General features: G+C 50.7%; 2 protein-coding genes across 2 annotated transcripts; one reads left to right on the top strand and one right to left on the bottom strand.

Moving 5' to 3' along the window:
* Positions 1-1,711: 1,711 nt before the first annotated feature.
* On the bottom strand, positions 1,712-4,269 carry N7487_001796 (SLC26/SulP family anion transporter; the record flags this gene model as incomplete). The annotated part of the gene is given in 4 exon segments (XM_056869544.1): positions 1,712-2,482; positions 2,502-3,758; positions 3,813-3,958; positions 4,011-4,269. The coding sequence occupies 4 exon segments, from the start codon at positions 4,267-4,269 to the stop codon at positions 1,712-1,714; spliced, it is 2,433 nt and encodes an 810-aa protein (XP_056734328.1).
* Positions 4,270-8,634: 4,365 nt separating this feature from the next.
* N7487_001795 (PT repeat family protein) lies at positions 8,635-13,219 on the top strand (the record flags this gene model as incomplete). The annotated part of the gene is made up of 2 exons (XM_056869543.1): positions 8,635-10,686; positions 10,751-13,219. The coding sequence occupies 2 exons, from the start codon at positions 8,635-8,637 to the stop codon at positions 13,217-13,219; spliced, it is 4,521 nt and encodes a 1,506-aa protein (XP_056734327.1).
* Positions 13,220-14,272: the final 1,053 nt, after the last annotated feature.

Raw genomic sequence — 14,272 nt, 5'->3', positions numbered from 1 at the left:
ACTCACGCCCTCGGCACAAACACATGCAATCACAAGCCTAGCGCCAGCGCTACCTGTCACAGCTCATGCGCTGGACAGCGCACGCCCATTCTGACGGCCATTCTTCTGCTAATATATCTGTCTCTACGGATTCTAAAACCCGCGCAGTGCTCAAATCATCCCATCGAACATGCTCTCTCCATAGCCGAACGCGTCCCACTAGAACGAGAAACGCCGCGAACCCCGGAATACAATCCGCCGGGAACAATATCTACAGTAACAAGGCACACGCCCCTTCTACATCCTCCCGGATCCGCCCGAAAGCGCCAACCCTCGCACCGACTACACACGTCCCTCGATCAACGCAGTCTGATCCCCAGCTCTACACTGCACCTTAACCAGGCAGCGCGGCAAGGGAAAGAAGACCTGGTTCAGCCTCGATCCTGTCTGCAAAAACAGCCACCTCCACGCTTGCACGCCGCATCATAGATACACGCCACGCCGTCCGCAACACATAGCAGTCAAGATTCACCGCCCCCTGCACAGACGGTGCTAGAAGAAGGTCCGCACTGTGTACACCGGTCCTTGCGTATACTGTAGGCTTCGACGTTTTCCGATATCAGAGATCCACGCTCGCGTCTCGAGACTGCAGATATGCTGTGCAGTAGACCGGCAGATCTAGTTGGACGAGAGATCGGGTAGCGAGGATTCAGTGCGGAGAGGGACAAGGTTGATTCAGTAGTTGTAAATTGGTTGTGTTGATCTGTAGAGCATCGGGTACTCAGCTCGCGTCCACATTGAGGGATGCGTGAGCTGTTGCTCGACGGACATGTCGGATACCGAAGGTATTCAGAGCATGCCTTTCTATTTCCCCGGGATGGGTTAGTTTACCTTTCCAGGCAATGAAACTGGCACATCTCGCGACCTCGATTGATCGCAGGGACTCATTTGCAGTCCTTTGACGAGTGACATTAACCGGATGGTTTGCTTGCACCCTGTCCTTGGTGCTGTTAATCAACAACTGCCATGGCACAGGGGGTGTGCATAATTCCTTGCAACACAATGATCATCTCCGCCATATCTCATATACAATCTACGTTATTATTGTTATTGTCAGTAATTGGTGTCTCGGAGAGAGCTGCGCACATGACCCTTCCCGAGGTCTTCAGCCACCAACACAGCTAAGATCGTCAGCATCCACCAGCTAGACGAAATTAGGACTAGTCTTCGATCTAGGCAATCGAGATCGGACACCGCCAGTCTTGAGTCCTAGACAAACTTCTTAGCAGAGTTGCGGTGAATAAAAAGCTAAAGAAGCTATAGTGGAGAACGGCAAATATAATTTGTTGTCGTTTGGTATACTGGAAATGCTGTTAGAATTGCTTAGTCGAAGTTTTGGCTTAAAATATGTCAAAGGCTATACATTGAAAACGCTTTTTTCCGGCGTCTATCTAGAAAAAAAAAAAGACATAAACAGACGACCGAAAAGACATGGTAAGATCGCATAAGCGACATACTATTCTTGTCGATATTCAATTGATAAAATGCAAGATATACTCAGACTCATTCGTTTGATTCGGAGGTCTCTGAGATGAGATTATCCCAAATAAGAATTTAAAACTAGTAAAGAAGACTTCGGCAGCGAGCAAGTATTGGTTAAAGTAAGAAAGCAAACTAGCCATCCAACGATATACCTTGCCAACGACGATTGTCCTGCCAGTATATGTATCCCCTAAGAATCAGCCATAGCACTCCTCAGAGCACTAGTCAGATCCACATGGAAGAAAGGCCGATTGATTCCATTGACGACAGCCATACCAGTACCGACACCAGATCGACCGCGATGACGATGAGTATTAACCTTCGCATCCTTCTGATCAGTCCGCATAACCTGAATTTCATCCTCAGAGACACCCATAACCGATGAGGAGACACTATTCTCCTGCACTTTCAGACCACTCTCTAGGTCCTTCGACCAGTCGTCCGACTCTCCGACATCAGAATGAGACACTGAGCTGGGTAGACTGCCATCTAAGATCTCCGCAACGTTAAAGATCGACCTCTGCCATCGAGGACCTGAACCGCCCGAGACGGCGGGGAACCCGAATCCAGCGGCTGCGAGAGCACGTTTCGTCCATCTGTTGTGGACGTGCGTGAAGTGCCACTGCACGGTGTCAGGAGATGCCCAGCGGTCTAGCTGGTTGCGGACGTCGATGAGGTTCTGCACGGATGTGACATCTACATTGTTGACAGCGGCGAAATCGAGGATTATGGCGCGGAGAGTTGGGAGTGGGGAAGTGGGTGCTTCCTCTGCCATGAGGATTTTGCGCTCGGCGCGGGTTGGACCTGGGTCGTTCCAGGGTCGGTCGCCTGTTGTTTCCCATGCTTGTGGGTTTGTGCGTCGGGTTTCTTTGAAGATGTGACTGACTAGGTGGTCTGTGTAGTGGTTTGCATTGGGGTAGTTGAACCCCTCGGAGACCCTGTAGATGAAAGATTCCTGGAGCTGGCTGGTGGATTTTTACTCGGGGGTTTGTGCCACCCGCGTGTTCGGTTGGGAGATAGATTCTTCTGGACATCTCAGTACTATCTTCGAATCCCGTGCTTGGGTCTTCCTGGGGTGCGTTGAGGATATGGTCACCCACGACCGAATGAACTTGGACGTAGCCAAGGAATTGGCCTCGGGCTTTGGCAAGTCGGAAGAGGAGCACTGCCAGTGATACGCCGATTGTGCAGTAAATTCCGGTCTCGATAGTTGAGAATATGATCACGATAACGCCCATGAAGAAGATGAGTGCGTCAATTGGAGATACACACCAAAATTGATAGGTGATATGGAGCGGTGTAACGAGATCACCCACTGCGTGGATAATCACGGCCGACAAGGACGACTTGGGAATGAAGAAGAATAACGCTGGTAGCGCATATATGGCAAGAAGGACTACAACGGCAGTGATCACACCTGCGAGGGGAGTGCGTACGCCGCACTTCGCTTTGATAGCAGTTCGAGAGAATGAGCCAGTAGCTGGGTACGCACCCAAGAACGGACCTAGGAGGTTTGAAATGCCAATGGCAATGAACTCCTGAGATGGGTCGATCGTATAATTGTTGACACGGCCAAATGATTTCGAGATAGCAATGTGCTCAATCAATAGAACAATCACAGCGGCAGGGAGTTCGCCAAGAAATGCCTTGATAATTGGAACATCTATTTTGGGAACTCCCGCAGCCTTGAACCCCCGGGGAACATTACCAAGTAGCTTGAAGGCAGGGTGATTGCGGCGATGGAGATTGACCGCAGCGCTGATCATGGTGTAGAAAAGAACGACGAAGGCAGTTCGCAATGTGGACAAAAAGAAGAACAGTTTGGCCTTGTGGGGCTTCTTCCTCGTTCCATAGTTGCAAGCAGACCGTATGCCATATAACATTGCTAATGCTGTAAGGCCCATAGCAGCGTCCATCCGGGCGGACGGAAGATGCTTCAGCGTATCAATGATGATCTTGTAGGTTGCCCCCCGCGTAGAGAAATGCGCCTTCTCTCCGAGAACCGTCTTCACTTGGCCAGCACAAACATTGATCGCGGACCCGGTCATAAAAGCAGAAATAGCAGGAAGAGGGATAAAGTCGACAATGAAGCCAAGACGAAGCAATCCGAGGAACAATACGATCGCACCACAAATGTTTGCCAGAGCGGAAGCAAGGACTGGTGGGGGTATTTCGGGGTGGACGGCTTGAACCTTGATGATAATTGAGCCCATGAGCGTAGACATCACCGCCACAGGCTGAGGGTATTAGCATTTTCGACACCAAAGCGAGGGATCGTTCTTGGTTCTTACACCAATAGTGATATCTTTGGATGTTGCAAAGAACCAATAGATCAAGACTCCCATGAATGAAGAGTATAGACCATATTCTGGAGGCAGTTTGGCTAGTTCAGCGTATGCCATACCCTGCGGAATGACCACGGCACCAACAGTGATTCCTGCCCAGAGGGGTTAGTCTCTGTATATCATTGTTTCGCTGGGAGTTCTCACCTGCCACGAGATCCCCAATCAGCCATTGCACGTTGTAATATCCAATCCAATGGAGGAAAGGGAAGAGGCTCCATATGTAACGACGAGCTTGAGGGGCGGTGGGCGTATGACCTCGAAACCAGTCGCCCACAGTGGGCTCATGCTCGTAATATCCATACGTTCTGGTCTCATCTCTCACCGGGGAAGGAGTTGGACCTAAATTAATTCGTAAAAGCTTTGCGAAAGCGTGGCCGACTCGAGTCGAGATAGTCTCCGCCATTGTTGCGTCGGGTCTTTTTCGGCTCTTCGTAGTCTGGAGGGTCACAACCGGCGGCTCTCCAGATTGCTAGAGAGAAGATGAGCTGAAGAAGGAAGAAGAAACAGGGAATGGCTAGTAATGAAAGCCATATTGCGTCCATGAGGCCCGGACCATAGGGCTGATGGCCCGTATACTTCGGTACGGGCGATGTCGTGATTTTAGTGTTGATTGACCAAAAATAATTGACTCTGACCAATCAGGGCAGGTCTGGACAGCAGGTCATTCTCACGTCAGATGGTTAGACAGTCAGACAGTAAGACTTTAGAGGAGTATACAGTCTTTGAGAGGATGAATGTGTATGTAGGACATGAGAATAAATGGGGAAATGGGGACGATCTTCTCGGTAGAGAGACGGTGTAAACCAAACTCTCGTAGGGCTGAACGCTTGGACCCCGGATAGGGCTGATCTGCTTCAGGGCTGTATGTAAGTATTGTGCACGCCTATAGGCAGTCATATCAGCCATAGTCCACTTTTATACAGTTTCCTTATGATTAACTCTGCTGCCTGGAACTCATACCGTATTTGGTTCATTGGAGGTGGGACTTTTGACTGGTGGAACATCCATGGATGTTATTAACCCCTTTGTACTCCGTATCACCTTTCACTTATAAACTCCTGAACTTCCCTCAACTTTCGGAGAATATTAATTACCCCTATATAAGTACATGTGTACCTGTACATACTCCGTAGCGAGAGTGGAGATCAGGGGATAACGGGTACCTGGTGCCTGAACTACCCCACAGACATTCTTGAAGTGGATTTCCATTTCTGGTTAGCCTTGCCTATTTGGGTTTAGCGCTTAGATACATAGCCTCCTAGATCGATTTCGGGAATGCTTGTTGTGAAACTAGTGTGATTAGGGGGTAAAGGAGCCGGTATATCTTTCTCCGAGTAAAGGGGAAATTTCACCTCGTGGTCGGTCTCCCCCTTTTAAGGATCCAGTTACAGTCAAATGGCAAGCATGTGGTTTAATAGTGATCCCGGTACCTTCCGATCTCTACGTTGACTGCCTATGGGAGTATGAGGCCACTCCTTTAGGCGATGTATTTATTGATGAAGTGTCTAGACGCAGGATGCATGGAATTTCTGATCAGGGCCAACCCAAAAGAGATTTACCTTTGACATTGCGATGCATCGTGGCACCATGGCGCCAATTTCATCGTTGCGGTTGCACGGGATAGTAAAGCATGAATTCAAGATCCTGCTGCTATTAGTGTAAGAAAGGATTAATGGGGATTAAGCAGCTATTCAGCCCTCAGGATCTCAGAGATACTGGACTTCCCATATCCGACTACTACTGATACTCTGGTGGTATTGATATCCTCATCAAGGATCGGTGCTCTTTGCCAGTTACATATTTTTTTTTTTTACGATTGCGAATAAGTCCGTTCTCTACCACAAGCATGGTAAGTTGCCTTAAGACTTCAGGAATACCTGCACTGTGTTTAACATTCACGAGGTTGATGTCCAATGCCTCCATCCTGTCTTGCAGCCCATGAGGGATGACAAATAGCAATCTGGCTTCATGCCAAATGATAGTCTATTAAGAACCACTGCGGGAAATTCATGTAGGATGGGCTCATATAAATGATAATACACCTAAAACAACCATACGCTTGAACCCCCGATCATCAAGCGTATATGTAAGCGATGTGAAGACATGTTGCCGCTACTCTCAAGAATCACGGCTTGATAGGCACGTCATGCTTGAGTAGAACATTGAGGCAGTAGTCAGATTTCCTAGTCTCTGTAACTTAACTTCTTCGACAACTCAATATCAATCTCACATTGCACTAGTTATACATTTCGACATGTACCACGTAGTTCTTCCTCCTGACAATAGTATAGAAGGGTAAGTCATATGTCTGTTTTTACTTTTCACACAAGAAATAGCCGGCCATTGATGCAGTTTTGTCATATCTTTTTGGATGGTCTTTCTGGGTGTATGTGGGGGCGGTAAAGAGCATAAACTATGCAGAGGAACTTTTTATGTATCGCTATGTAGCGATCTCTCTGACAAATAGCATGCACAGTAAGAATGATTGGATGGGCGGGCATCTGGCCTAGCGGTTGTCGTTGGTGACGTTGGCGCAATGCCACATGGATCCCCGTCTATCCTCAGCTTGAGTGCCGTTTGATCTCAAGTTGCCGGGTCGCCTCCGGGCGATGACTTTTTTATTTTTTATTCTTATGGTTCTTTTTGCAATGGTAACCCTGTAACCCAGCAAGCTCCGAAGCCGCACTTCCCAGAATCCGTTGACTCTCCACAAGTTAGTATGTATGCTTCAAGGTCTTATAGATTTGATGGTCTTTCTGATGGATATGCCGGGGTCCTAACGGTATTATGGAGGGTATTTCGCAAGTATATAGAGAAAGGTTATGATTTACTCTCAGGTGCTATAGGCTGCTTTGTATAGGCCTCCAAAGCACACCGCGGCGACAGAGAAACAACTGTATTTGATGCACAACAGTATTATCTGCTATTACCTGCAATTTCTAAGAAGTATCATTCCGCCACGGTGAAGATTCAAGCTGATTGTCTAGCTATATCGCACCTACCCGGGTGAGCACATGGGCACCTGCCGAAATGGGAAGGTACCACTTACATAATAAACACGTAACATCATGAGGAAGCTCTAATTTCTGTTGGTTTGGTATACACATGGACATAGATGAATAACTTCCTTTCTCTAGAGGTTGTTATCGGGGAACATGGAGACAACTGCTACCTAGGTATAAGTGTAGTAGGTGTAGAGCTCTTTGAATGAGGGCAAACCTCATGTATAATCTTTGCCCCGCGCTGCCCCTACCCCCTGTAACCTCAATTGACTGGACTGAGGGAGTAAGGACTAACACTCAATTTCAATCCGTCGATCCAACTTTGTTGCAAAATGCAGCTATTCGGGATTGAGCATTAAAGGAAAAAGTCAATTGCACTAGCATGGTTTGCTAAGCCACTGGTCCATGTTCCTATATCATAGCAATCCTTATCTGTCTCCCTATGTTGTAGGTTCCTTTTAGCTCTATTAAGCTAGATGATCCGAGAATTTCCACATCTGGCTTCCTCCTGACTTATAGGAGTTAGGAGAAGCCATAAGATGACCACATAGCTTTTCATAGCGTCTGCTATTTTTTACTTTGGTTAAATTGCCCCCCGGCTGTCCCGCGGATTCCGCCCCGGGGCCGGGAAGCCGACCACACCGCCCTGTATATCTGCTTCATACGAATTGTTAATCGATGAAAGTCGGTGGAACGGAGCTACGGAAATCCATGAGAATTCCTAAGTTGTAGGAACTGCAGACGATCTCAGATGCAGATTCCTGCAGCCATGGGACTTTGAACCGGAAATGCGGCTTCTGTGGGAGGGTCCAAGCTCAAGGAGGTCGCACGCAGCACGCAATGCACAAGAGCTACTAGTGTGAGGCACGAGCTTTCATTGTTTTGAGCAATCCCCGAATAGTATTCTGTATCCAGAGTATGTTATGCTGTTTACTCCGTCGAAATTGTAGAAATAACAATAATAATATGGAGATCCGTGATGTTCCGCATATATGGGCCCAAGGGAAAAAAAAAAGGGCCGAAACATCAGCCAATCCACGGATGGACAGACTATTGAAAATTGAACCTCCACACCCTCTTTTTTTTTTAATTTGGAGATCACTGCAATAATGAGTCAGAACCATATGACAGGTGGATAAGAACCTTGCGGCCTGCCCATTGGCGCCTGTTTATCAATTGGGTCTGGTTTTTTTTTTAGCGCCCAATTTCGTTTCTGTTAAGTTGACAGGGTTGCCTTTTGGAATCTTGTGCAACCAGAAGAGGGGGAAAAAAGAGTACATAGACAATAGAATCATGTACATCGTATGTTGTACGGTTGCACATGTTCCAATGAACAAGAAGCCCCCCAAAAAAGCCAAACAATAAACCTCGGCGATACAGCTTCACCGCATATTGGAAGTGGAGATCCGGGTGAAAGAGCCCAAAAAGCACGAACAACGATTGGGCGTCAAGCTTGAAAGATGCTCCAAGTGAAAGACGAAAAGACAAAAAAGGAAAGGTGTAATGTATATGGTCACTATGCCAACTGTTTCCCCACTCTCTGAGCTGTGCCGTCAGAGGTTTTTTGGTACTTTTTGGGCTGAGATTTTTTTTCTGCCTTTTTCCCCTCCTCCATATTCACACCCTATTGCTCTGTGAGCTTGTGTTTTCTGTACACGATACAAATCTAGCGTTAAATCTTTGCTGGTCAAATTGTGAAAACCATCATCTTAATACCCTGCCCGATCATCCTTTTACGACATTACGAATTTGAAACGAAATAAACCATGGCCAGCGTGCAAGAGCCCCTTATCCCGGAAAGCCATGCGCTGCCTACAGATGCCCCTGTCGAGCCCATTTCATCTATAGATGAAAAGCCCACTGCAAGCGCAACTGAGGCCGATCTGAGCGAATCAACCGCTACCTTGGTTGAAGCCGACTCCACACAACAATCCAAAGATTCAACCCAACCTGAGGTCCCAATGACCGCCGCCGAAAAGAAGAAGGCCAAGAAGGCCAAGAAGAAGCAGCAAAAGAAACAGGAGAGTATTAGCTCCCTTGCTGCCGAACAAACTCCCGAGATTCCAGCCGCCCCCGAAACCAAAACTGCAGAGCCTGCAGTGGAGGAATCAGCACCAGTCGAAGCTTCCAAGGAGGCTGAACCCGCTGCTGAACCAGTGGTTGAGGAAAAGACCGCAATTGAATCAACGGAGGAATCCAAGCCGGCCGAGAAGGCTGTCGATGCCACCGAGGCACCAGTGCTCGAGGAAAAGCCTGTCGCTGAAGCTATTGAAGAGCCAGTTGCCGAAGTAGTAGCCGAGGAGAAGGCTGCTGAGAAGGTCGCCGAGCCCACCACAGAAGAATCAAAGACTGAGGCCGTTCCAGAAACTGTCGCAGAACCCGCCGTCGAAGAATCCAAGGCCGTGGAAGAGGTTGCTGAGCCCACCACTGAAGCTGCCACGGAAGAGAAGACCGCCGAGACCGTTCCTGAAGTCGCCGCCGAGCCAATTGTCGAAGAGACTCCCGCCGCGGAAGAAATCAAGACCGCCGAGGAGGTTGCTAAGCCTACCACTGAGGAGAAGCCTGTCGAGGAAAAGGCTACTGAAGCCGTTCCCGAAACTGCCGCTGAGCCTGCTAAGGAAGAGTCAAAGACCGCCGAGGCTGTTCCTGAAGCTGCCGTGGAAGAAAAGACCACTGAGGTCGTTCCTGAAACCACCGAAGCCGCCAAGGAAGAGACTCCTGTCGCCGAAACTGCTGTGGAGGAATCAAAGGTTGTGGAAGCTGTCTCTGAAACCGCCCAGGAGGCGCCCGCTGTCGAAGAATCTAAGACTGAGGTTGCTGAGCCCACCGCTGAAGCTGCTGTGGAGGAGAAGACCACCGAGGTGGTTCCTGAAACCACCGAAGCCGCCAAGGAAGAGACTCCCGCCGCTGAAACCGCCGTGGAGGAATCAAAGGCTGTTGAGGAGGTTGCTGAGCCCACCACTGAGGCCGCCACAGAAGAAAAGACCACCGAGGCTGTCCCCGAGACTGTGGCCGAGGAAACTCCTGTTGCTGAAGCTGCTGTGGAAGAATCAAAGCCTGTCGAGGCCGCCCCTGAGGCTGTCGCAGAGGCTGTCGCTGAGACTCCTGCCGTTGAGGAACCTAAGGCTGAGGAGGTTGCTGAACCTATCACCGAGGAAAAGGCGGTCGAGGCCGCTCCTGAGGCTGTCGCAGAGGCCGTGGAAGAGACCCCCGCCGTCGAAGAATCTAAGACTGAGGTTGCTGAGCCAGTCACTGAGGACAAGCCCGCCACCGAAGAAAAGGTTGTTGAGGCTGCTCCTGAGGCTGTCGCAGAGGCTGTCGAAGAGACTCCAGCTGTGGAAGAATCTAAGGTTGAAGAGGTTGCTAAGCCTGCCGCTGAAGAAAAGGCTGTCGAGGCCGTTTCTGAGACTCCTGCTGCGGAAGAATCCAAGGCCGCCGAGGTTGCTGAGCCCACCACCGAGGAGAAGCCTGCTACTGAGGAAAAGGCCGTCGAGGCCACTCCTGAAACCGTCGCGGAGCCTATCGTCGAGGAGACTCCTGTCGCTGAAGCTGCCGTGGAAGAGTCCAAGCCCGTGGAGGCTGCACCTGAAATCGTCCAGGAGACACCCGCGGTCGAGGAATCCAAGGTTGAGGAGGCTGCTGAGCCTATTGCTAAGGAAGAGCCCGTCGCCGAATCCGCCACGGAAGAGTCGAAGCCCGCCGAGGCCGTTGCCGAAACCGTCGCTGAACCTGTTGTCGAGGAGACTCCCGCCGCTGAAGCTGCTGTGGAGGAATCCAAGACCGTCGAGGCTATTCCTGAGGCCTCCGCAGAGCCTGTCGTCGAAGAAACTCCTACTGTGGAGGAATCCAAGACTGTCGAGGCTGTTCCTGAAACCGTCCAAGAGACCCCCCGCTACCGAAGCAGCCGTGGAAGAGTCCAAGCCTGCTGAGGAGCCAGTGGCCGAGAAGGCTGTCGAGGAACCGATTGTGGAGGCTGAGGCCGAGAACAGCAATGACACCACCGCGGCCGTTCCAGAGGTTGCTACAGAGGCACCTGTTGAGGAGCCAACTGTCGACGTCTCTGAGCCCAAGGAGGAGGTCGTCTCTGAGCCCACTAAGGAGGTGGTCGAGGAGACTCCCGTTGAGCAGCCTGCCACTGAGGAATTGGCTGCTGAGCCAGTCAAGGAGGCTGAGATTGTCGAGTCTGTTCCCGAGCAGACTGTCGATTCTGCTAAGGAACCTGCTGTCGAGGGGCCTACTAAGGCCGCTGAGGTGGAGACTACCACCACTACCGAGCCCGCCGCTGAGGCAATTGAAGAGCCTGCTGCCGTTGTCGCCGAGGAGGCTACTACCGAGAAGGCCCAGGAGCCTACTGAGGTCGAGCCTGTCCAAGAGACTACCGAAAAGGCTGTGTCAGAGGAACCAGTTGTGGAGGAGGCTGCGGCCGAAACCGCTAAGGATGTGACTCCCGAGGAGTCTCCCGCTGTTCCTGAGACCGCTGAAGCTGCTGCTGTTGAGACTGCTGCTGTTCCCGAGGCCGCCGCTGAAGTTGTTGCCATTCCCGCCGCTGCTGCCGCTGCTCATGTCACTGAGGAGTCTCCAGCTGCTCCTCAGGCTGCCGCCGCTATCGTCGAGGAAAACGCTGCTCCTACTGAGTCTGCCCCCGCCGAGACTACCGAGGAAGTCGCCATTGAGCAGCCCGAAGCTACCAAGGCTGAGGAAGTAACTGAGCAGACCACCGAAGAGCCTGTTGCTGACAAGGCCGTTGAAGAGCCCGTTGCCGAGACCTCTGCCCCAGAGCCGGTTGTTGAGGCTGCTCCCGTTGTTGAAGAGACTCCCATTGAAGAGCCTGCTAAGGAACTTGCCGTCGAGGAGCCCATCAAGACCGAGGCTCCTGTCGTTGCTGATGTTACTGCGGACGAGGCTGAGAAGGTCGAGGAGAAGCAACCCGAGGCCGAAGCTGTTGCCGAGCCAGTTGTTCCTGAGCAGACTGAGGCTGCTGCCGCTGTTGGAGAGCCTGTTTCTCAAGCCGCTGAGCCAGCTGCTGCTGAAACTCCTGCTGTCGAGGAAAAGGCCATTGATGAACCTGCTGCCGCTGTCGAAACCGCAGCCGAGTCCACTGCCGAGCCTGTTTCCGAACAGACTCCCGAGGTGGCACACGTTGAAGAAACTGCTACTGAGGTACCAGCTGCCGAGAAGGCTGAGGATGTGAAGGAGCCCGCCACTATCGAGCCCACCATTCAAGCTACTGAGGTTGTTGAGGCACCAGTTGTGGAGGAGCAGACTGCCGCAGAGCCCGTCAAGGTTGAAGAGCCCGTTGAAGCTGCTGCCCCCGCGGAGCAAATCCCCGAGGCAGCTCCAGTGGAGGAATCCTCTACCAAGGAGCTCGAGCCCGAGACAACCGTGGTTGAGGAAGCTGCCATCGAGCAGCCCGCCGTCGTTGCTGAAGAGGCTGCTGCCGAAGCACCAGTTGTTGCTGAGGTTGCTGAGGCTGTCGAAGAGCCCACCCAGGACGATTCCAAGGTCGAGGAGACCGTTGCAACTGAGGAACCCTCGAAGGTCGAAACCGTCGAGACCGAAGTTGCCACCATTCCTGAGCCCATTGCCAGCGCAGAGGAGCCCGTGGTGGTGGCTGAGACATCCGATGTGAAGGAGGCAATTCAGCCCTCCACCACTGACGTTGAAACTAAGCAAGAAGAGACCGCTGCTTCCGCCTCTGACGAAGCCTCTACCAAGGATACTGGCATCAGTGCTGAAATTCTTGGTGCTGGCGCTGCTGGTGTTGCCGCTGCCGCCCTTGCTGGTGCCGGCGTGGCCGTTCTTGCTCACAAGGACCAGAAGGATGTCCAGCCTACCGATGCAGGCAAGGAACCCGTTACTAAGGCTGAGACCCAGCCCCAGGTTCCCGCAGCAGATGCCCAGCCCGCAGACGGTAAGCCAACACCGTTCTATCTTTCACACCAGCAATCTGCCATATCGTTCGAAACTGATCCCGCTCTTGCAGCACTCGCTGGTGACCGCGAAGCCCTCCTTAGCAAACTCAACCAACCGTCTACAGACCAACTGTCCACGGCTACCCAGCAGCCAACAGTCGAGAGTGCCGCCGAGTCCCAGCCTGCCGCCGAGGCCAGCAAGGGAACCACCGAACCCGCTGCCAATGTGTCCGACGCTAAGCCTGCTACCGACAGCACTCTTACTCCCAAGGATAATGATGAAGATGCTCGTCCAGCGAGCCAGAACCGGTCAGTGACAGCTGTTTCTCTAAATGGTGCACCTGACAGCTGGCTCAAAGCAATCTTGCGCACTGTCTTTGTGAATTTCTTTGGAGCCATCTTTTCACCTTTCCGTCGTGGAAAGTCCTCCTCCAATTAGATTGAATCTTGTGTTTCCCTGTGCTTTGTCTTCTAGCCAGTTGTCTTTATTTCCTTGGGTGCTACATCGAAACAAATCATGGTCATCATGAATAATTTGCTTTCAAACTAATTGACTGACTGATCGATCAGCAGTTTGTTTTGGATTGCGATTTTTGTTATGCCCATCGCTGCAATTTTCTGGCGTTTCTCAGACAAGTGAGACGCCAACGTTGGAATTTGGGTACTACTGAAAGGCGGTGCCCCAGCCATGGTCACGTGCGCATACGAGCCCTGGGAACTTCGAGCAACTATATCCGTGGCAATACGAAAGTGCGTGGCATCACGAAGTATACAACTCCGGGCCATTTCTTTCGTTCCACCCGCCGACTTTATTCCCCTGTATTATCTGTTTCTGCTTCATATTTACGAATCCCATTGCGTCTTGCTTTACTTTTGTTTTTATTATGGTTAATGATTTCCTTTTGTTGTCTCCAATGCTATGTTGGTGTTGGCATGCCCGGCCGCTCTTTGGATCTGTCTGACTTGCTATGTATCCAGTATACTTAATGACATGAATTTAATGAATAGCTTATACTTATAACATTCTTTGTATTTGTTTCTTTGTGCTTGGCTGCCAGTAACCTTTTTCCCTCTTTGGATATGTGCTCCATGTGCAAGACTTTCTTTGTTCTTACAATGCTGTATCTTGCTGGCCTTTGTGCCAGTCTAACTAAGGCACAAATTTGTATATAACCTTGCCAATTTCTCATGAAAAATGAAGTTCTTCCTGTATTTCCCTGCTTGTATTTTCTTGCTTTCCTGGTAAGATGGGTGCCCGTATACTCAATACAATGAGTGTAGAGGGTCTGCAAACGCAGAGAACCTCGGCCATGGGTTGCCCAGGTGGATCGTTCCTTCGATATTGGGAAAATGAGCCATATGCTAGGCAGGCAGTCGTAATTTCACTTTGGGGTGGTCAATAATGGAAACTGTGAGGCACGTGCCCAGTGTTGTATAACCGTTCTCTTCGACACGGTTTCTTTGCCTTGTTATTGCCACACGCGTCCCTCTT

Source organism: Penicillium crustosum (assembly GCF_028827405.1).
Source record: "Penicillium crustosum strain IBT 35664 chromosome Unknown utg000001l_segment0_segment0, whole genome shotgun sequence".
NCBI lineage: Eukaryota > Fungi > Ascomycota > Eurotiomycetes > Eurotiales > Aspergillaceae > Penicillium > Penicillium crustosum.
This window is presented reverse-complemented; position numbering and strand designations above follow the sequence as displayed.